General features: G+C 38.7%; 1 protein-coding gene across 3 annotated transcripts; it reads right to left on the bottom strand.

Moving 5' to 3' along the window:
* Positions 1-813: 813 nt before the first annotated feature.
* Positions 814-23,360, bottom strand: LOC132609781 (uncharacterized). Of its 3 annotated transcripts, none has more exons than XM_060323932.1 (14): positions 22,946-23,360; positions 15,700-15,809; positions 14,661-14,723; positions 14,365-14,557; positions 14,108-14,212; positions 13,883-14,007; positions 13,222-13,795; positions 11,552-11,617; positions 11,148-11,224; positions 5,850-6,131; positions 3,535-3,868; positions 3,303-3,455; positions 1,387-1,923; positions 814-1,305 (listed from the first exon to the last, which is right to left on the bottom strand). In XM_060323932.1, exons 1-14 carry the CDS (start codon positions 23,195-23,197, stop codon positions 1,120-1,122), a joined length of 3,057 nt encoding a protein of 1,018 aa, XP_060179915.1. In that variant the 5' UTR covers positions 23,198-23,360; the 3' UTR covers positions 814-1,119. The 3 variants fall into 3 exon arrangements, with proteins under 3 accessions (XP_060179915.1, XP_060179914.1, XP_060179916.1); XM_060323931.1 differs by having other exon boundaries at positions 814-1,308; positions 22,946-23,359; XM_060323933.1 differs by having other exon boundaries at positions 814-1,308; positions 14,365-14,525; positions 22,946-23,087.
* Between the last annotated feature and the right edge of the window lie 1,077 nt (positions 23,361-24,437).

Consider the following 24,437-nt stretch of genomic DNA (forward strand, 5'->3'; position numbering starts at 1 on the left):
AATTGCCAAGATTTCAGATTGAGAGACAAAACTTGCCTTGTCACAATAATTGTCCGAATTGTACAGAACTGATTATTGGGACTTCTAGAAAACTGGAGATCCACAAAATTATAAAAGGGATTTTGTCGCACCAATCTAAATTTGGATCTTCATTTTCAAATGGCGGTGAATCACAGAAATACAAAAGAAGATTCAAGATTTTAATTTTATGGGTTCAGGATTCGAGTTCTAACCACTTAACCGTCACTTTGTTTGAGTTTTGAGTTCACAGTTCAACCATTTTAGCAATTTCAGTTTGTGTTTACATGGATAAATCAAGGTCATTTTAGCAATTTCAGTTTGTGTTTACATGGATAAATCAAGGTCTGAGCTAGCAGTTATGGGTTCAAATGAACCCTCATCTATACTCCTGACGGAACATACATGACTAAAGTAGCAAAATCCGGTCCGAAGTTACAAATTTTGTCTAAAAGTTGTGAGGTCATGTACATGAATGAACTTAAGGCAATTATGACTGAAGTTCAGTCATATTTGCATGCACTTCATCTGCATATGACTGAAGTGCAACAATTTTTACCTTCTACCATATATGACTAGAGTATGAGAAGTGTTTGTAAAAAACTTTTTAACTTCTTATTATCCTTTGATGGGAAGTCTAAGAGACAATGCTACCATGGAGTGGAATGATGGTCAATTTGCAACAATGATTATTTGCCAATGTTTCAAACTTTTCCAACACCTGTCTGATTTAAACTCGCTTTTCATGCAGAAATTCAAGACTTCTTCAAAGCATTATATTGAAAGAAGAAAAAATGGAGAAAAAACAATTGTATAAGTTACCTAATACGGGTACCAGTTAAGCTATTTGAAAAAACGCGGTACAGATATAAAGGGGGCGACAGAATAGGGTGTCCCGTGAAATTTTTACTACTCCTAGATCCGCTCCAGTAGAGAAGCCCAAGTAAATATACACAGAACCTACTTAATTATCAACGTGTCAATAAATATTTTGTACAGTCATAAAATAAAAAGAATGGCTACATATACACGACGGATTAAGGTAAATAAAGCCTTCCTATACACCATATATAGCCGAGCCTACGGCACCCAACAGAAGAATTACGGCTTCCTCAAAGCAGAAGCTGCACCCATGACAACAGCTAATACAATGCCCAAACCAGCACCAAGTGAAGCACCAATAGCCGCAGCATTCAGAGAATCGGCCTTTGCCTTAGAATCTTGAATTGCATTTGCAGCTGCTGCTCTCTCCCGAGCCAATTCCACAAAAAGCCTGTCTCTGGCAAACTCCTAGAGACAACAAAACCACATATCAGTGTCATGACCAAGGGGGGTGTCAAGATTATTAGTTTACTTTCAACTCCTTACCAGCAAAGCAGCTTCTTCATGGCTCCTAAGTACGCGGTGGACAAGCTCACACAAAGAAGCTACCCCATCAACAGGGAGAACAGATGCTTTCTTCTGGAAAGGCCTTCGGACTAGTTCAAGTGGAGCAAAAAGAAGCTTTTGGGCACCAGTCATCCCCTCTGGATCTTTCCCTTCTGTATACCAAGATTGAGGAGCACCAGCAGCACTGGGCATAACATAAGGACATGAGTTGATAACCTCAGTTGTAGTAGGAGATGCTTGATATGCCTTCAGAGCAGCATTAATAGCTGCCTTTTGCTGGTGTGCACTGACAGAAAACTTGTTTGTAATGGCAAGTATCCAAGGTATTCCAAGAGATTTTGCCTCATTTAGGAGAAGGCACATGGCAGGTTGTGGTTGTGAAACATTTGAGTCTTTGTAGCGAGGAATTCTATGAGATAGGTTATGTACGAGTATAATCACATCGGTTTTCTTACAAATATCGCGAATTCCTTTCCACAGTTCATCCCTGAAATGTGTTGCCTCCATGTTCAGATTCTACAAAACAAAACATAAGGCCAAGACTTTGAGCACTTAAGAAATTAAAACCAAATAAATCCAAGCAATGATAATAGAGCCACCAAATGAATACATGACCATCCATGGAGAAAGACACTGAGGATTCAGAATTCTATGCATTTTTTAAGACTTCCCCATTTAGGGCTGTTCCAAGGAAACTTAGCCAAAATATCTAAGAAAGATTGCTCGGCCAAAACTCTTCCCCCTTTGATAGCTCATTCTCTTCATGATTACCCACTCTCTCCAAACCCTTGCCGCAATAAGATGCTTGCCTACAGATACAGGAAGATGTATGGTGTGTTCTGTTTCACTAGGTATGTTTTCCCAGCCAAATGGCACCAAAGATATAACTTGCAAAATCAAAGCTCATATGACAGGAGTGGCGAGCATATAGATTGCCAGAGAAATGTTTCCCGTGAAAGAAATCAACTCAAAGTTATGCTAACACTTTCAAAGTTTACTTCTTCTTTTTTCCGGAAAAGGTGTATGAAATTACAATTTCCCCTCAACTATACAAAATGGTCTAACATTGTCCTCCGCTGATAATTGGAGTCAAATTTACCCTTGCCATTACCAAATGAGCTCAAATATACCCTTATTCACAGATTTAAGTGTTGGTCCTAATTAGATTTTAAATATAGCGATTAGCACCTGGGGCTGACATGTGTTCCCCACGTGATAAATTTTTAACTCGCCCATTTTCTACCAGCTCTCCTCGCCCGTCCTCTCCACCTTCAGCTTCATCAAAATAACTGCTGCTTCACTGCCTGTCCAACACTTTCTTCCTAACACGCACATCAGGTGCTGTGCTCTGACACTGGGCTAAAGCCATGGGTGTCAAAGGTTTACTATATTTTTCTAACAGTTTCTCCAGATATTTTCTTTAATCATGGACTTTTGTGCACAAATCTGTTCCTCAGACACAGTTTAACAGTTTCGAAGAATTGACAACAAAATTACTTCCTCCATCGCCAGCTATGTAAATTGTAACCTACTTCAGCATGCACACTTATCGAGAAAAACGGTTGAATAAATTTATTCAGTAAGTTTGGAAGAGAAATATTTAAAAGTATACTTTGAAATGTAAAAAGTAGAGAAGTTACTTTGAAAGATGTCCCATCAAATTCAAATATATACATAGTTGTACTTGCTTTTGGATTTTTGGAGAGAGAAAAACTTGCCACTAAGAAAATGGGTCACCCTTTTGGGACAGAGGAAGTGACTCGTATCCCAATCAGGTGCAAAGCTAATGAGAGATCTTTATAGAAAATTAGCGACACATTATTATTAAGGCATTTAAGTCTTCCATATTCAAAGAACTACCAAGAAGAGAGATGGAGCACACAAGTTAAAGGAACCTGCAGATTAACTCCAGCTGAATCTGAATAGCACAGGCCACCAGCAATTCCCTCTTGAACATCATCATCTGCATTTAAATTTTCAATCCTCACAGTGCGAGCACTTCGGCCTCGATCCAGAATAGCTTTTAAAAGAGAGGTTTTACCAGAGCCCTACATAATACACAAGTATTGATCACATAGATATCTAACACTTCATCAAGTCTCAAGTCTAATTTAAAACCAAACATACCTCAAGGCCAATTAACCTAACCCTACGGGTTCTCAGATTAACCTCTTTCCAGACAGTTGAAAAATCAGTTGTACAGAATATGACGAAATCATCTAAACCATCCGGGAGTACGAAATTCCTCCCTTCTACCTTGGATACATTTTGCTTCAATTTCGTATCAACATAGGATGAATCGATTGAAGAAAACATAGGTATATCCTCCACTATATGGTGCTTAGGGGGTCGTCTCAGTGGAGCTCCAACTAGTACTCGCATATTTTGAACTTCTGGTTGTTCTCCATGATCGGGTGAGTGAGCCGGGGTTGATGGAAAAGACTCCACCGAGGTTGAACACCTAAATTTAATGTTTAACAATAAATACAATCTCATCAGAACAGACATATAACGCTTCTCCTCAGCGTTAAAGGCATTCATCAGGTCAGCAATTCTCAGTATTAACATAACTTACTAAACTTCTCAGGTAACCACAACCTATAATATCCATTAAAAACATCGTTGGGGAGAGGCCAGAAGGAAACTGACTGATTCAGGAGAATGATCAAACAGAGAATTCATAAAGAATATAAATAACTACTTTTTGGAACCTCCACTAGTCCATCCTGTCCTAGCTTTAGTCTTTTTTGGCCTAGTCATGACTGAACAGGTAGGAGGCGATGGTCTCCAAGCTGATCAATGGATAAGGTCTTATTTACAACAATCAACTGGAGAAACAGAAATATGATAAAAGACTCCAGCACAAAGTCCATCAGAGAACAATTTTTTTTGGGTTACTGGTACTGTTAAACCATCAGAGAACAAATTTTAATAACAATTACAGGACATGAGCGACAGAGATCATGTAGCATTACATTTCATATTCAAGGAGTAAAGAAAGATATACTTTGGCTCGTGTTCCTAACTTTTGGTACAATCCATCAAGAGCATCTCCCAAGGCTTTACTAATAGTCTTCTTAGCTTCCCTTTTAGCTCTCTTATATTCTTCAAAGGCTTCTCTGTTTGGCAACTTCCTATAGCACTCTCTTTTAGCGTTGTTAACTCCTTGAACCTCCTCATTCCACCACCAGGATTCCTACGGTAAAAGGTCTAAGACCTTTAAACACACCTAACACTTGAGTTGCTGCTTTTTAGTGCAACCTGACATTACCTTCCGCAGGATGTTTGCGTCCCCCTCTAATAGCCTGTTTGGCAAAACTTCCAAAATCTGCTTATTTTGATAGGTGCTTTTTGTCAGAAGTGTGTTTCAAAAAAGTACTTTTGCAGATATCAGTTTGTGTTTGGCTAATCCATTTGAAAAACACTTTTGCCAGTATCAGAGCAATATTTTGTGCTTGGCCAATGTTCCAAAAGTGCTTATGGGGAAAAGCTACTTCTTTTAGCTACTAAAAAACATCTTCTGCTACTACTCAAAAGCACTTTTTTTTGTCCAAAGGCTTGGCCAAACGCCTCAGCTTTCTGAAATAAGCACTTCCTAAATAAATAAATAAAAAAGCATTTTTGGCTTCCAAAAGCTTGGCCAAACAGGCTATAAGTCTCAAGCTTCCTTCCTTCGTAGTTTTTCTTAAAATGTTAACTGGTTAACGCCTTTTAGTAAGCACCACAGTCGCGATTGTTTGCAAGTCATCTCCTTTCACACTCTTAGCTTTACATCTAAAATCACTGACCTATGTTGGTTGGACATCCTTCTACTGGAATAACCTTACAATCCATACATGTGGTTCTATATTACATCTTCTTGTAACGATAAAGTCTATTTGACGAAAATCAACCTACAAAAAGCAAATTCTCTAGAAAAACACTCATCATGAAGACACTACATAACGTCCCAAACCACTCATAGATTACACAATTTAAATGTTTATTCTATAATATTTGTATTTTAATATATTCTCATTTTATGTCTATTTTAATTCTTAAAAAGACAAAAAGTCATAGGACATTAGTCCAATGGCTTGGAGCAAAAGCAAACATCCTATCCCAACAGGTATAAACCGCCCATCAACTCCGCCTTTTAACATTGCTTATACTCAAAAGGTTTCCACAGAAGACACATAACTCATTCCATATGGACAACTAAGGTTTGATCCAAAAGGTCACGATAACAAGCCACTTAAAACATTCGCAAAAGCTCAGAACACAAACATAAAATCATATGTTTATCCAAGATGATTCAGCTTCAGTGTGTCAAGATCCCTTGAAAGGTAAACAGCTACTTCACAAAATAGAAAGTTATTTTACAAAAATCAACAATCAGATAGAAGCTCACAGAAGAGTAGTAAAACAATGTATATGGTCAACAATTAACAAAAGTGTCATACCAGCGCCCATTTACTCGAGCCTCAACAAGTGTACACAGATGTAACCCAAAACCAGATATGTCAACTTTCAAAGGCTCTGCATTCTTCCCACAAGGAATACCGCTCCATCCGAGTGGAACAAGGGAAGTGGCAGTACGGATGACAGGGGACTCCACAATGTGCCCAAGATCAACAGTTCCACCAACAGAAATGCCTAACCATTTCTGTAACTGTGGAAATTGCTGCATTTGTTCAATCCCCAGGAAAGGTATTATGTCATCGCTCGTGCAAAGTTCATAGATTCTGTAAATTAAAATCGAAACAGGGTAACTATCCAAAATCATATTGCACTAGGTTAATTAGAAAGAAGAATAAGTAAATAGATATAAATACAAAAATAGACACAACAAAAATAAAAAAGGATACAATGCCAAATCATATTTCTTTCAGGTTTTGGAAAAGGGTGGGGGGAGGGATTGGGTATGGGTATCCGAAGAAAGCAACCTTAACATCCTAAAACATACAGTTAGGAAAGAAGGTTATATCTGTCAACAAGTTGCACACTACTGCAACAACGATGAATTAAAACATTGTCTCATCATCCCATCCCCCCCCCCCCCCCCCACCACACACACACACCCCTCCCTCACAAATAAGGAAGACAGTTGGAATTTGGAAAAGCTACAAAAGTCATCTTTTCCGCTATGATTGATTAGGCTTTCTTAATATTCAAACATATTTTCTCTGTTTATGTAATAGCAATTTTTTCTCTCTCCTCTGTTTTCTCTCTCCTCTGATCCAACTCTCCAACGGTAACATCTCCTCCCTCCTCCCACCCCACCCGCCACCCCGTCAGGCGACCAGACCGCACCACTTCCCAGGTAACGCCGGCCACTTTTCCGGCCAGATCTACTTTTTTCTCTCTTTCCTTTTCTTCTTCTACTCTTCTTCTTCTTCTCTTCTCCTTTTCCCCTTTTTTAGCTGCTCCTGGCGCTGCCAGAACACAGCTACGTCATCGCCGGAGACTTTTTCCGGCACCATTTTCCGGCCAGCCCTCTCTTTCTCTCCTTTTTTTCTTTCTTTTTTCTTTTTCTTTTCTTGTTCCCCCTCTTCTCTGCTCTTGTTTCAGGTCTCTGTGAGAATAATTCCGGTAGTGAACAGTACTCCGGAATTGAACAGTGAACAGTACTCCGGCAGTGGACAGTACTCGGACGTTGAACAGTGTTTTCCGGCGGCGATCAGGTTCATTTCAACTGGATTTGGTACCTCCGGTTGCCATATCCATTATTTGTCCATACACTTGTAGTTGCATTTTTTGCTAACTTTAGACTTTTGAATAGTTTATTAGTTCATACTCATTTTCGTGGCTTTGCTTAGTGATGGTAGACTAGGGTCATATTCTCGTTCGGGGACGGGGGCGAGGGTTAGGAGGGGTAAGTGGGTTAAAGGAGCGTCTAGGTTGAGAGTGGGATCTTGGAACATTGGAACGTTAACGGGGAAGTCCATAGAGCTAGTTAAGATTCTTAAGAAGAGGAAGATTAATATAGCTTGTATCCAAGAGACCAAATGGGTAGGTCCTAAAGCTAAGGAGGTAGACGGGTATAAGCTGTGGTTCTCTGGTAGGTCGAAGTATAGAAATGGGGTGGGCATTTTAGTAGATAGTGAATTAAGGGATCAGGTGGTAGAGGTTAGGAGAGTCACTGATAGGATGATGTCGATTAAGGTGGTCGTTGAAGGACTCACTTTGAACATTATTAGTGTATATGCGCCGCAAGCAGGCTTAGGGGACGAGAAGAAGAGGCGCTTTTGGGAGGATTTGGACGAATTAGTGGGAGGCATACCGCCTACTGAGAAGCTATTCGTGGGAGGTGATTTCAATGGACACATCGGACCTATTTCGGGAGGTTATGATGATGTGCATGGAGGCTTTGGCTTCGGGGACAGGAATGGAAGAGGAGTTTCACTTTTGGATTTTGCAAGAGCTTTTGGGTTGGTGATAGCCAATTCGAGTTTTCCAAAGAAGGAGGAACACTTGGTAACCTTCCGTAGTTCGGTGGCTAAGACTCAAATAGACTTTTTACTCCTTAAGAAGGATGATAAAGGTCTGTGTAAGGATTGTAAGGTCATTCCGAGCGAGTATCTTACAACCCGACATAAGCTCTTGGTGATGGATTTAGCGATCAAGATGACGAGGAAGAAGAGGGTCGTGGAGGACCGACCGAGGATCAGATGGGGGAGTTTGACCACTATTAGTGCCCTGGAGATGGGAGAGAAATTAAAGGATATGGGGGCCTGGGATAGTAGTGGGGATGCGACCAGTATGTGGGATAAGACGGCTAGTTGCATTAGGGTGGTAGCAAGGGAAGTGTTGGGGGTCTCGACAGGTAGTCGTGGTCAGCATCGACGGGACTGGTGGTGGAATGGAGAAGTTCAAGGGAAGGTGGAAGCAAAGAAGGTGGCGCATGCGAAGTTGATAGAAAGCAAGGATGAGGTGGAGAAGTGGACGAATACAGAACTTTATAAGATGGCGAGGAAGGAGGCGAAGTTGGCGGTTTCGACGGCAAAAACGGCAGCTTTTGAACGCATGTATGCTGAACTAGAAGAGAAAGGAGGGGACCAGAAATTGTTCAGGCTAGCCAAGGCGAGGGAGAGAAAGGCACGTGATGTGGATCAAGTAAAATGCATCAAGGACGAGCATGGAAAAGTATTGCTAGAGGAGACTCATTAGACGGAGATGGCAGTCATACTTCTCCAAACTCTTGAATGAAGAAAGGGACAGAGACATTGTGTTGGGTGATTTAGAACAAACAGGAAGGCGTCGCGATTTTGGCTATTGCAGGAGTATTAAGGTTGACGAGGTTAAGGGTGCTGTTCGTAGGATGCGCAGGGGAAGAGCGACCGGACCTGATGAGATTCCGGGGGAATTCTGGAAGAGCGCGGGCCCGGCAGGTTTGGAGTGGCTGACTAGGTTGTTTAATGTCATCTTTAAGACGGCATTGATGCCCGAAGAATGGAGGGCGAGTGTAATGATCCCTCTATACAAGAATAAGGGAGATATCCAGAGTTGCAACAACTATAGAGGTATCAAGCTGTTAAGCCATACTATGAAAGTGTGGGAAAGGGTGGTGGAGATGAGGGTGAGGAGAGGTGTGTCTATTTCAGAAAACCAGTTTGGATTCATGCCGGGACGTTCAACTACAGAAGCCATCCATCTTATGAGAAAGTTGGTGGAGCAGTATAGGGAGAGGAAGAGGGACTTACACATGGTATTCATCGACCTAGAAAAGGCTTATGACAAAGTTCCAAGACAGATCCTATGGAAATGCTTGGAGGCTAAAAGTGTACCTGTGGCGTACATTAGGGTGATCAAGGACATGTATGAGGGAGCCAAAACCAGGGTGAGGACAGTAGGAGGAGACTCAGAGCACTTTCCAGTTGTGATGGGGTTGTATCAAGGATCAGCTTTTAGTCCGTTTTTATTTGCCTTGGTGATGGATGGATTGACACGACAAATTCAAGGTGAGGTGCCATGGTGTATGCTTTTCGCGGATGACATAGTCCTGATTGACAAGACTCGTAGCGGAGTTAACGCTAAGTTGGAGTGTTGGAGACATACTCTGGAGTCTAAAGGGTTTAAGCTGAGTAGGACCAAGACAGAGTACTTGGAGTGTAAGTTCAGTGAAGCACCTCAGGAGGCTGACTTGGAAGTAAGGCTTGGTACCCAGGCCATCCAGAAGAAAAGAAGTTTCAAGTACCTTGGGTCTATTGTGCAAGGCAGCGGGGAGATTGACGATGATGTCACACATCGTATTGGGGCAGGGTGGATGAACTGGAGGCTTGTTTCCGGAGTGCTATGTGACAAGAAGGTGCCACCAAAACTTAAGGGCAAGTTCTACAAAGTGGTGGTTAGACCGACTATGATGTATGGGGCGGAGTGTTGGCCAGTTAAGATCTCTCACGTTCAAAAGATGAAAGTTGCCGAGATGAGAATGTTGAGATGGATGTGTGGCCACACCAGGAGTGACAGGATTAGGAATGAGGATATTCGGGATAAGGTGGGGGTGGCCTCGGTGGAAGACAAGATGCGAGATTGAGATGGTTTGGGCATGTGAAGAGGAGAGACACAGATGCCCCAGTGCGGAGGTGTGAGAGGTTGGCCATGGATAGTTTCAGACGAGGTAGGGGTAGGCCGAAGAAGTATTGGGGAGAGGTAATTAGACACGACATGGCGCAACTACAGCTTACCGAGGACATGACCTTAGATAGGAGGGTTTGGAGGACCCAAATTAGGGTAGAAGGCTAGTAGATAGTCTCGTTATCCGTTCTTATTCGCACTATTGCAATATAATTTCTTGTGCTCCGATTTCTGTTATTATCTGTTATTTCCTGTGCTTTGATTATCCTGTGTTATCTGCTCCGATTTCTGCTATTATCTGTTATTTCCTGTGTCGCTTGCATTATTTCATTTCCATATCGCTTTGAATCTCTAATCTCTTAACCTTATCTGACTTCTTTTTATGCTTTTATACTTTTATTGAGCCGAGGATCTTTCGGAAACAGCCGTCCTACCTTGGTAGGAGTAAGGTCTGCCTACACTCTACCCTCCCCAGACCCCACGATGTGGGATTTCACTGGGTTGTTGTTGTTGTTGTTGTATTCTTGCAATGATTTCATTATCTCTTATTGAATGACTTTTAGTTTATGTGATCTCAAATCAACAAAAGGAAAATACCACAAGTATATTCAACTGAAACAATGCTTATTCTAATCCCTTGTACTGTGACTGAAAACTGACAACAAATAGACAAACAGGACCAGCAGAAGTGAACACGGGGCACCAAGTGAGTTTAAGCGTTCAGGAAAAATATTGCAATATAAATATACAGAGCAGAGAAGCTGTCATGATATGAAGTGAACTTAAATGATGAATCGTGAACAAAAGGTTATTTCCTTCCCTTCCTGATTTAAATGATGAATAGTGAACAAAAGGTTCCCTCCCTCCCTCTAAATCACACAAGGGAACTTTAAGAGTTCCCACAAGGACGATGCAAATCACACGGGGAACGTGACCACATAGTTGTTTTAATGATGGTAGTTCGAGATAACTTGCCCGCAACTTGACTATTCTACCAGGTACTTGCTATCTCCCACCAGCAAAGGTATCGAAACTCTGCCCACCAAGGCTTAAGTAGATGGGAAGAAATCACCAAGAGCTTTTCCTCAAGTACTCGAACCTAAGACCTCACTGTTCTCCCACTTCATCGACCACTAGGCCACACCTTTCACAAACTTAAAAATTCAAATGATATAACATGTTACCTCTGAAATCGAGACCTGTATGACTTCATCGAATGTGACTGAAACCTTTCCTTTACTTCGGCAAGTACAGATCTGACCTGAAAATGTCTTTGCCATAAGAAGCAACCAAAATGAGAAACTACTAAAAGCCATCAAACATATTTTCTTACTGCAGAACTGCCTAGGCAAAAACTTTAAGCAGAGGGGTCTTTAGCTTCGTGCATGTGGTGATAAGGGTAAATAGACAATATACTGCCTTTAATGTTTGACTTACTTCACCCGTCTTTCCACTTTTTTCAGAGACTTTTTACTTTTTCTTCCTTTACAAGAAGAGGTGGATGTGAAGCCATGACATTCCTACTGAATACAACCCCAAGAACTTATCAAAAAATTGAAACTCAAAGAAAGATAAATAGAACTCATACCGATGTCAATTTTGAGTATTCTGCCCCAGATAGAAACTCCACAGATGAATCCTCCAGGAGATAAAGCTGTGAATTCACATATTTAGCACACACCAAATAATACATATCTTCAAGGTAAGTAAGAGAGAATAACCAAAATCATATACTTGGTATTAGACCAACCCATGCTGATATGGCAAGAACTACATCTCAAGTCTCAATTCCAACTGGGGACAATGATAAGACTCCCCTCTATGCATTCTGCTATAAACAGGCCTATTTCATTCCAATATTGGTGAATTAATTATACTGAAGTAAATTAAGGGTTCTCTAAAACTAGAAGTTTTCCAGGTGTCACACTTATCCTTTCCCGGATCAAACGTAAATGCAAAAAACCAACTAAGCTTAGTCCAGGCTAGTTTGTATCGCCTACATGGATAATTTGCTTCTACTATGTTCCATTCTTAGATAATTCAGCACTAATTCAGAGAGATTGTAGATCTTTTGGGGAAGCTTTTTTCAATGTGATGTTAGATCCATCTGATCCCCTTTTATCACCTTCAATCACCATGGAGTTTCAAACCTACGAACTGGAGCACTAGAGATCTATGTATTATTTCTAGTTTTATCATTTCTTATATGACTGCACACACAGTTTTTATAAGCGACAAGTCTATGCAGCTTGAAATGAAAAGCAGGTGAAGACACGCACGCTTCTTTGAAGTGAATCGCACAGTTTATAAAAATTAAAAATTATTATTTAATATAATAATAATCATATTGTGATTGAATTTTAGCATCCAATATAAAATAATGTCAACATTAATCCCACTACTCAAAATTAAGATTCAAGGAACCGACCACTTCTCATTGAGATCGCTTTGATTGTTCATTGTTTGGAAGACTCTGCAGAGCATGGCCTTACCCCCTCGCTTCAAATCTTTCATCACTTTAAGCGACAAAGTGATAACTTGTAATAATACTGACCGCACATTTATCTTAATGTCCACCTTTTTAAACTTAGATCATTAAGCCTTTTTACCGCCTATGTTAATGTACAAAGCATGTTTAATGGAGACACTTGGTGTCACTACTCCAAGATGGAATGCAACCCTACCACATTTCCCAAGCTTAGAGCATGGAAGATTCGCCCAATTCAAAAGATAAAAGAGAAAAGCAACTAGAAAATCAACACAACAAATACAGCAAGTTTAAGACTTCCACATGCATAGAACTATGGCAAGATGCAATACTCCCTTTTTTTATTCTATAATCGGTGTCTGACTGGGTACGTAGTTTAAAAAAGAAACAAAGTTTTTTGGCACATACCAAAAGGACCCTAATAACTTGTGGCATTAGACATGCCATGATATTTCCACGACTTTATAAGCATGTTATTAAGGGTAAAAAAGGAAGTTCAAAGTAAAGAATTTCCAAATATAAAAAGGTGTCATTCTTTTTGGACTTAACTAAAAAGGAAAGAGTACCATATAAAATGAAACAAAAAGAGTAACTTCCAAGAAGGCAATGAAGGAATGAAGAAAAGAAAACCAAAAAGAAACAGTATAAGATAATATAAATTATGTATCAGGAGTATAAACAAGAAACTGCAATAACAGCAAAATAATTCATGCATGTAATAATCAGTATAGAATAAAGCACCAAAACAGCAAAATTGATTGAATATCAACCTGTCCAAATGGTACATACAACGGTAAGTAAGGCATGCGGCGCCACCCCTTCTTGTCCCCATTATTGGAATTACTTTCTGCTACAGATTTACCCAGTTTACCATCACCAAGAATCTCTTCATCCGTAGGCAATGGTCGGAGAGAAATGCCATCAGATCCTTCTTGAATTTCAAGAGACTGAGGGGTATTACTTATATCATTGACTGATGGCACTGAAACAGAATCATTAGATGTCCCAAGAGGTTCAACTTTCTTTCCTCTGTATCTGTACAACTGCTTCCTAACACCTTCTAAAGGCACAAGCCTCGAAAGCCTCCAAAAGGAATTCTGCACTGGACCTACACCCAACACCAGCTGCTCTCCTTCATTATTTTTTGCATTTTCAGTTTTCTGCTTCAGTAATGACAATTCACTAGATTTTGACGCAGATACTGAAGCTCCACCATCAGAAGGTATTGGCAGAGACCGTGCATTATAATGATGAAAATAAGCAGGAGATAAGATGCGGGGCACCAAATCTTCTGGAATACAGTAGGTTTTGAAATGATGCTGCCAACCTTTCCCATTCACATAGCTGGAGAGAATCAGGTTAGAAGTCAGAAAACATGTTTTGACAAGAAAAAAGAAAAGAATAAACAAGAAAGATTAAATTCAAACTCACTCTCTCAATGCAGCATTTCCCACTGGTGGTTGGGAAAAGGTGATACATTTCACCTGAACTTTTTCATTATCTTTTGATGAAGCAGCAACAACCCTCAGAATCGCGAGGGTTGCTAAGACTGCTACCTGTTAAGAAAACACCTAAATCAACTTTCTAAACAAAATAAAGGAGACACATACTATGACAGGAGAGCAAATGCCATGGCCTAAGAAAAATCTAACTTACTGCTCCACCAAGTGAATGCCCACATAATACTAGTTTGCGTTTCTTTTTCTGGGCAAGCCTATACAGCTCCAATGCAGGTATGCCTTTAGCACGTGCCATGAAACCCTAAGGACAATAGCTGCCAAATTTTAAGGAGCGAAGAAAGAAAGTTGGAAACTCGAATATACAATGTATGTGTGTGTGTGTGTGTGTGTGTGTTTAGGGAGAGAGAGAGAGAGAGAGGCATGTGACAATGACATGAAAATGAGCTCTAATACCCTGTGAGCAGCAGGTTTTTGAGTCAGCTTCGTTGAACTAGTCTTAGATTCCAAAAGTTTAGAGTGGCTCTCTATATTGTTCCTTTGAGTGTCCACCTGACCAGACTCTATAGGTTCAAGACCATGAATATCTTCAACAGCATCCTCATGGAATAAGGCACCTTGAAATATATTCACATCAGCCATGACATCCCTTCATAACAGAAAAAAGGACATAAAAGAAAATGAAAGAGTAAAGAACTTCTGTCACAAAAAATACAGATGTCGTCTGAACTATAACAAAAGTGCAAACTTACTTATATTGCTTGGTCCCAATAAAGGAAGCAAATAGTGTATCTCCTGCTTCCGCCAAAAGATACCTTTAAAAAAGAAAAGGCAAAACAGGAAACGAAAAACACTGAGATGCGAGAGAAATAGTGTAGCTTCCATGTCAGCAAACCTCACATATTAAACCAATTTTTTTGTTTCTTTTTTTTTTTTTCGTTTGACAAGGCATTAAACCAAATATATGGTCAGAAGATGCAACAAAAGATAACTGCAAAAAGATGGTAAGTGATCTTGAATTGAATTTTGAGCAATCAAATTCTGGTAAAGGAAAACAGCTTCTTTTGGTTACCAGCTACATCGACTAACACACCATGAACCATCACCCTTCCCCTCCCTTACCTACTCAACAACCCACTGGGGAAGCAAGGCTACACAAAGTGGAAAGGAAATATTGCAAGCAGGTATGAATGTCAAACAGGAGTGAGAAAAGTGGAGCCACGGAGATAAATTGAAATTCGATTTCATCTGTCTACGAGGAATCTGAAATAAAGACTGAAACATCCATTACTACCTGATTTCACTATCGCAGAAAAAGAGTTCAAAATATATTATGTTACTTAGAGCACTCACGGATGAACATAGAGCACTCACGGATGAACATGTTCTCATCAAGCCTATGAGCAATGGCATTTTATAGATTGGATGATACGTAACAACTTAGATGGACATCAATCGTCTTCCTGGCATCATTATCATAAAATCTCTCCATGTTTTCAGGAAACAGGCAAAACTATCCAAGTAAAACAGAGAACCATGTCCAGTAACTTATGCAACACAGATTGTTCGCATAACATCCACTACTAGTTCACACATCTAATGAAGCCACTGGATGCTGAACTCTTGAACTTATCAATAATTTTCAAATAAAACGAACCACCTTATCCACAAATTGTTCAATAACAGCTCTAACCAGTCAATACCAACTCAAAATACCACTGAGATAGCAGAAACAAACAGAATAAATAATTAAATGAAAATAACAATATGATTACTATGATCTAAAAGAACCTGTGTGGAACATGATCTGAAGAAGGTTGAACGCGCTCTAAGGAAACAACTTCTCCTCCGAAGTCGGCCTTAAATTTGTTCACTGCCCACACCATTTCAGCTGCAGGTCTCTGTCATGAGAGGATGTTACATTTTGTAAGCAACAAAACTGTGTCTACGACTATTTCAATATTCTTCATTTGAAACTGATCAATTTTTTTTTTTTTTTTTTTTTTTGAGGTATAAATTTTTCATTTGAAAACCAGAAAGCACTGCCCCCGGCTTATTGCCCTCACTAATCCAGGCAACCATTGGCCCCTTGCATCTCCAGCACTTTTTTTTTTTTGCCCCATTGTGGCCTCTAACTCCTATCTGGATATATTGATTTAAAACTTAAGAGTTGTCTATATTTGCAACTCTTACATCAGAAAGAGCATGATTACAAATTTATCAGAGCTCAGTTAGCAGGAAACAAATAAGGATTTACTTCAATACAGTAACTGATGATGTATGGATGTGTGTCCCATGTCTTTGCATACCTTCATGATAAGTATGAAGCTTTTATTTATCTTACAACAGCCACCTAAGGAATGCTAAGTCCTAAAACTAGGTGCAGTGCAGGTCAGATACTTTTTGACTTTCTTAGGTGACCATTTGTGCAAGCATTAAGGTACACAGGCTTTATCTTGAACAAGGTAATGCTAATAAAGTGCACATATTTATCGCTACAGACACGTTATTAATGAATATGTTAGTAATTATAAAATAGAAATTGTAAAATGATGGTGATTCATGGGCAGATGATCGGGAGAAGCCGTGGACTATTTACTAGTGCACTGCCAAGTTGCACCCAATTGTGGTCGACTGTGTTGAATGGATCTGGCATATAGTGGACAATCTTGGATTCACTCAAGGGCTTTTGCTACACAACTGGGGAGAAGAAGACATAGGGAATCAATGTAGCCCTATTAGCTCTCATGTGGGTTCTTTGGAAGAAAAGAAACATGAGAACTTTTGAGGGTAGCAGAGTCACTCTCATCAACTCAGTGTTGGATGCACTGCCGACTTACATGATGTCCATATTTCCTATTCCAGTGGAGATCATCCAAAGGCTTGACAAGATTAGGAAGGATTTTTGTGGCAAGGAAATCAAGACAAAAAGGTATTTCATCTAGTCAAATGGTGTAATGTTATGTTGGGGAAGAAACAAAGTGGATTAGGCATCAGGAATCTCAAATTGCAGAGTAAAGCCCTTAAATTAAAGTGGTTGTGGAGGTATTCTCAAGATAATCAATCTTACTGGGGAAGCATCATTAAAAGACAAAGTATGGTGGAGAAAGCAAATGGATGACCAAAGAGGTGAACAATCCTTCTGGTGTTAGTTTGTGGAGATCCATAAGAGTATTGCCTTTCTTGAGGAATCATACAACAGTAAAGGTAAACAATGGAGATAAAGCATCCTTTTGGGAGGATAAATGGTTGGGCAATAGAAGCTTGAAGGACCTTTTTCCTGACATTTATGGGCTGGCTGCACATCAACAAAAGACTGTAGCTGATACCGCGGCGCGGTGTAAGAAAATAGTTGTACATATATATAATGCATGAAAGACTCGTAAAAGGATACTCTGAACTCCTCTGGGTAACATAAGAAGCTAGTATATCAATATAATAAATCTCTGGAAGCTATAGATATGGAACACATGGAATCAAGAATACCGTGAATTCTATACTATCTAAGAATAGAGTCTTTGGAACTCGCTTGTTCACTTCTTTCATTCGTAGCATAAGGATCATGCCAAAATCAAGGATGGAACACTCAGTTTAGGAGGAATTTTAATGATTGGGAAATTGACACACTGACTGAATTATTTAGAAAGCTGGAAGAGTTCAAAGGCACTGTGGATGGAGTAGATAAATTATGGTGGAAAGAAGACAGTGAAGGCATATTTAAAGTGAATTCAGCATACAAATTTTTGAACCAAGGTAATCAACAGGTGCAACATTGGCCTTGGAAGCATATATGGAAAGCAAAAACGCCATACAAAGTAGCATGTTTCACTTGGTTGTTGGCAAGGGAAGCTGTTTTGACTCAGGAAAATCTTAAAAAGAGGAAGTTCTCTCTTTGTTCCAGATGCTATCTATGTGGTGAAAAGGCTGAAACAGTCAGCCATCTATTTTTACAATGCAAAATAACAGACCAGCTTGGGAGAATTTTTTTTTAACCTTAGGGGCTTGGCTTGCGTAATGCCAAACAAGATTACTCAAGTATTATATAGCTGGGAGGAGGCAGGAGTAGGAGCTGCAGACAGAGATAGATGGAGGATCGTTCCAGCCTGTATCTGGTGGACAATTTGGAAAGAAAGGAATTCAAGGTGTTCTGAGGACAGCAGCAACGAAGTACAAAAGATCAAACTGAATTGCATTAGACCTTTTTGTTTCTGGTGTAAGCAGATTTATCCAAAAGATACTGAGTCCATTGTAGATATTCTAGGATCTTGTTAGAATGTTGGATCAGAGTTTTCCTTTTGCCTGATGTAAATATGATTTTCAGCACAACCTATGTGCTGGTGTAGTCCATACATACAACTGCTACCTTCTCAAAAAAAAAGGAACTTTTGAAGGGAGGAAATGACTTTGTACATTCGAGGAATATCCTCGTGTTGTTGGTTAATTTTTGGCATGCGCACAAATCCCTGTTTGTATAAATTGGGTGTCTCGTAGAGAACTATAAATTTGTGTATGCTCTTCGCTTTTAGTATATTGATTGTATACGGAATTCATCCCGGATCAATATATTACTTTGTCAAAAAGATAAAATTAGAAATTTAGTATAAGAAAATTGATCTTTGATCTGTATTAAGACTTAAAATTGCATAATTACATTATACCACTTGTACACGAAGTTTGTCCCAAATTAAAAAAAATTAAAAATAAAATTAAAAAAACCTAAGAAATTTAGTACGAAAAAAGCTAATCGTTGATCTGAATTAAAAACTTAAAATGCATAGTTGCATCTTAATCATAAACTTAGTTTGTGGACTTGATTAGCATGGTTTTCACTCCATACATCTTTCTTATATGCATTGTTTTTACTTCATATATTTTACTTAATTGGAACTTTTTCAGTTCCTTGGTATACATTGTTTGTGTTTACAGTTCCTTTTTGTGCATTATATATATATTTTTTAAAAAAAATCTTCACTAATGCTTTCTTCACTAAAATCACTTTTTAATTGAGCTTCGCACTTAAAGCACTGCATATGCTTGGAGCTTTTATATCCTTTTTGGCTTTGAGATACTGCTCCAACTTTATTGCCTCATTAAGTCGGGCAAACACTAGCTGGAGCCGCAAACTGCATCTGCATCACTTTTTCTCTTGAAGTTTGTGTGCTCTAGGCTATGTTGCTCGGACCCTTCACTTTTGCCGCCGTACCCGTGTCCGACACGACACGACACGGGTTTGGGTACGGAATTCGTGTCGGATCCGGTCAATAGAGATCGGATATTTGACCGAAATTCATGACCAAATTAAAGAAAAATTTTGAGATTGTGATTTCTCAAGATAGCAAAAGGTAGAGATTTGAAGACATGAGATGGCATACCTTCAATATTATGTAGAAAATTTAACTAGTTTCTCGGAGCACGCAGTCTAGCACCTAGTAGAATGGAAGATTGAATCACATGTTTGGTACAAACTACATGTAGGTGCTTCCACAAAAAGCTCTCATAATCTAGGCATATTCTTGTAGCTATATTATTAGAATTTTGAATTATTTTTGCCGAATCCCCGCACCCGTATCCGTACCCGGATCCGTACCCACGAATCTTAAAATTTAGATCATGCCGAGTCCGACCTCTAGATCCATACCCGTATCTGACACCCGCACCCGAGTCCGAGCAACATAGGCTCTAGGTGATGGCTAGAAATATTCATTTTAAACTTATTTGCCTTCATAGTCCCAATTCTTACACGAGACATTCTGATGTGATTACAAATCTATCAGAGCTCAATTAGAAGGTAATCCAAGAGGAAGTTCTTTGAACTTTCAGTATTAATGTGTACTAGACATTCATGCGGAACAGTGTGCATATTTTCTTTTTCGACGTGTCTTAAATTGCACCATAAACTCTTTCTCGGCTTTTCTATTAAGTCAATCACAAAACACAGATATTGCATAGAATGCTATCATTATCACCTCCCTCAACAATATACAATGTCATTAAGTCTTTGATCTTAAAGGAAAGTTCTTTAATGAGGCAAACATCATTGGGTATCATGGGACAACATGAGCTACCCCACTGATGAAGGAGGAGTAGGATCAAGAAGAATGCAGGATGTTTGTAAAACACTGGCTATGAAAAGATGGTGGAACTTCAGAACTAGTGACTCTTTATGGGCCAATTTTCTGAAGGCAAAATATTGTATAAGGGGCCATGTGGTATCAAAAAAATGGAGATCTGGTCAATCCCATGATTGGCAAAAATTGATGCAAATCAAACTAGAAGCTGAAAATAATATTCACTGGGAAATTAATAAAGGAGATATTAGCTTCTGGTGGGATAACTGGACAGGACTAGGTCCATTGTCCAGTTATTTTGAAAACATTACCAATTCTGGAAAATTAAAAGTGGGTGCATTTATTTCTAATGGAAGATGGGACATTCATAAATTGAATGGATTACTTCCTGAAGACTTAGTGCACCACATTATTTCTATAAAGATTGGTAGTAGAGAAGTTAATGATATCCCTATATGGAACATTACTAATGATGGTAATTTTACTAACAGATCAGCATGGGAAAGCAGTAGAAAAAGAAGGGAGAAGGACAACATCATGAAAAAATGCTGGAACAAAGTAATTCCTTTTAAAGTATCCTTCATTTCATGGAGGGTTATCAAAGGAAAATTGCCATTAGAAGAGGCTATGGTCAGATTCAGAATTCAGAGAGGTGAAGAAGATGCTAAATGTTGCTGTTGCACAAGCTCTAAAACAGAGACAATCCAGCATGTATTCTTGGAAAGTGATGCTGCAACCAAGATCTGGAGGATATTTGGGGGTGCACTAGGTATCATCAACCAAAGGAACTCCATCAAAAGTTTTCTAAGTGACTGGTGGAGCACCAAGACCAAGAATCAAATTCATAAATTAGTGGTACAAATTACTCCTTGTTTTGTCTTATGGGAAATATGGAAGAGCAGGTGTGCCTGTAAATATGGTGATCAAACGAAATTTTTGTATAGTAGGATGATTCACCAAATCTTGTGGAACATAAGAGCTGCTATAAGATTGGTGTACCCTAACTGTGACTTGGCAATGCCTTGGCCTAGGCTTTGTGAAACCTTAGAGAGGATGAAGCCTTTTCAAAAATGGAAAAGGATCTGCTGGGAAAAACCTCATCAAGGACAAATAAAAATGAATACTGATGGGAGCTATATTAAAGAGACTGGAGAAGCAGGAATTGGAGGAATTGCTAGAGATGATCAAGGCAGTTTCATCATGGCCTTCTCCTTAAACATCAGATGCAAAAGTAATAATGAAGCAGAAGCTCAGGCAGCCAAACATGGAGCAATATGGTGTAAACAGCATGGATACACTAATTTCACATTGGAGCTGGACTCTCTTATTATCAAAGAGATGATTGAGAAACAACAGAGAAACAATCAGAAACTCAAGAGTATCATTCAAGACATTTCTCAAATCCTAGGCCAAGCAAATGCTAAGGTTACACATTGTTATAGGGAAGCAAATCAGGTAGCAGACGTATTAGCCAAAAATGCTTCTGTTAAAGGTGAATCTTCCATGTTTTGTAACTACCAGAACTTACCAAGAGAGGCAAAAGGTCCTTTTCAATTAGACAAGAGCCAACTGCCTAGTCTTAGGATAAGATATGATAAGGCTAATTTTTTTATTAGTTAAAGTGTTTATAGAAGGAGAATTGTTGGAATGATTCAACAACATACTCCAACAGGATTCTATAATCCCTCTTTTGTAATGGAGGTTAGGCCTCAAGTCCCCCTCCTTATGTTTTTTGCCATGAAGAAATAAAAGCACACCCAAGCTTCAATGGGTGATTATATTTAAAAAAAAAAAAGAATACTTTCAGTATTAATGTGTTGTAGGCAGTCATGAGGAAGAGTGACAATGTGTCTTAATTTGCACACAAACTCTTTCTCCATGTTTCTATTAAGTCGCCCAATTTTCTTTTTCTTTTTTCTTTTTTTTTTGAAAATTGGTGACCTAATTTTCCCAATTAAAAACACAGCATTGCATAGGATGCTATCATTATCACCCCTCTGGCCCTCTCAATAATGTACAATGTCATTAAGTCTTTGTTCTTAAAGAATTAGTTATATTTCTGATACTGCTGCTATCATCTCTACAAGAAATGCAATAATCACAAACTAAGAAGTAAAATATTGGTATTTCACAATTCACAGTGTGCTGCTATCAAATACTACATTGTTTTAAGGGGTCGTTTGGTAGCTGGTTTGGAGCTAAGTTATTCATGTATTAAATCATGCATAAGTAATACCATGCTTGGTAGCATTCTTTTGCTATGTATAAACTTCAACACACCTAATAAGGTCTTGGTTTGCAATTTAGATTCCCTGCATAACTAAACCTAAACCCTGCATAACTGATCTTTTTGCATAAAATAATACATAAATTCCCTCCTAACTTATACTCCCTCCATCCCAATTTATATCACACTTTTTCCTTTTTAGTCAATCTTAATAAGAATGACATGTTTGAGCCGAGGGAATCCTTGAGAGCAGATATTTATTCTTGATCGTCACCTTATTCAGTTGCTGATAGTCAATGCACATTCGCAAGGAGCCATCTTTCTTCCTCACAAACAACACAGGTCTATCGAAAACAGCCTCCCTACCTTCACAAGGTAGGGCTAAGTTCTGCGTACAATCTACCCTACCCAGACCTCACCTGGTGGGAGCACACTGCGTATGTTGTTGTAGTTGTTCAATAAGAATGACACTTTTCTATATTTAATAACAATTTATCTTCAAATTTACCATTTTACCCTAATGAAACTGATTTATAGCCACATGACTCATTTTAGACCACAAATTTCAAAAGTACTCCTTATCTTCTTAAACTCCGTGCCAAGTCAAACACTTTCATATAAAATGGGACGGAGGGAGTAATTGTATTACTAATACTGCATAACTCTAAACCAACTATCAAACGACCCCTAACAAAAGTGAACGTTCAACTAACAACTTCAAATTGAAATCAAATTCATTTACCTTATATACACATTCAGAAAGCACCATGCAACAAAGTATATCCTGCAAATCATTAACAGATTCAGCCTTAACAGCGTTACACAGATCCTGAAGTTGCTTCTTCCTCCTCATATATTCTTCCTGAATAAGTTTCCTGTGCTCTCTGGCATCAGCCCAAGGCCAACGTACAACCATCTTCCATTGCTGTGGCCATGTGATTCTCAATCTTTGACCTCTGATCCATGATTCTACTCTCCTTTGTAATGACTCCATTGGTTCACTAACCCTAAATTACTACCCTTTGGATTGTGGTTGCATTTGCGTGATTGTACGAGGGATGCCCAATTCGAATGGTATCGTTAAGGTATATGCCCAAAAGTGAAAGAACATTTCGTCTTTTTCTCTCTCTTTTTTTTTTTTTTTTTTTTTTACAACAAATCGTTTATTCCGGAATTTTATGGATATTTTTACAAATAAACCGTTTTTGAAAATATTTACATCATGTAGCCTAATATACAATATTAGTAGATGGGTCAGCGCGAGTGAGTTAGCCAATTTTTAAGTCACAGTTATTAATTAAGTTTATTTTCATTTCTACGTCATATCCTTCGGAAGTTTGCTTGGTGTTATTTCAATATTTTTATTGTTGTAAGCAACTAATATGATGAGCAATCTATTCTCGAAGTTATTTCACTGAATGTAAAAACATACTTTTTAGATATAAAATAAAAAAAAGGCACTATGTCCATAGATTAGACATGAAAAGATATAACCAGCACTGAACAAAATCAAACAGGTAAACTATTTTTTTTTTTTTATCATCATCCCAAAGACACAACAAAGTAAATATAGCTACAACCGGATCAATCAACAGCATAATAAATTAGTACAATAATAATTACGAAATGGCACAAAGAGATGTCATACTACAAACAAGCCTGGAGTTTTATAATCTATAGAGATTCTGCGCGGTGACCTTGAAGGAGGTCAAGGAAAAGCATATGAATGAAAACTCTTCAAAAATGAGACTTAAACTCCGTAACTTTTATTGCTTCATACAATTTTTAATCTGTAAATTATCAATGACATTTGAGGCTCTTCTTTAATGAATACTAAGGTTTGTCCTCGAGTTGGATATTCTTGAAGAGAATGAGCAAGTCTCAGGAACAGATCTGCATAATCCCTCTCTCGCTGGTACTTTTACATGTTGACCAAAATAGTCTACTAAAAATTCCAATCAACGCAGATAATTATGATCCTGTGCAAAAGAATCAAATTAATAGCAAATATTATACATAGCAGTCATAAACATTAGAAAGTAAAAGAATAGATGTTCAGGGGTTATATATTTTGTACATATATAAAATAAATTCATTAGAGAACTCACCAATTAACTCAACAAATTGCGTGCAATATAAGAGCTCAAGCTTGCACGACGTGTAAGGGCCCTCCGTGTTGCATCAGAAGGAAAATGTATCAAGATTTTTGCATTTGTCAAATATTAAAAATCATG

This window comes from Lycium barbarum, chromosome 9 (assembly GCF_019175385.1).
Source record: "Lycium barbarum isolate Lr01 chromosome 9, ASM1917538v2, whole genome shotgun sequence".
Classification (NCBI taxonomy): Eukaryota; Viridiplantae; Streptophyta; class Magnoliopsida; order Solanales; family Solanaceae; genus Lycium; species Lycium barbarum.

What these genes read in the sequence shown, in the direction of transcription:
- LOC132609781 (XM_060323931.1), bottom strand. Translation starts at nt 23,197, where the DNA reads ATGGAGTCATTACAAAGGAGAGTAGAATCATGGATCAGAGGTCAAAGA. An exon ending in TCAGATCATGTTCCACACAG is followed by an intron (nt 14,724 to 15,699) that starts GTTCTTTTAGAT and finishes TCTTTTTTAAAG; the next exon opens with GTATCTTTTGGCGGAAGCAG. An exon ending in ATGAAGAAGCTGCTTTGCTG is followed by an intron (nt 1,309 to 1,386) that starts GTAAGGAGTTGA and finishes TGTTGTCTCTAG; the next exon opens with GAGTTTGCCAGAGACAGGCT.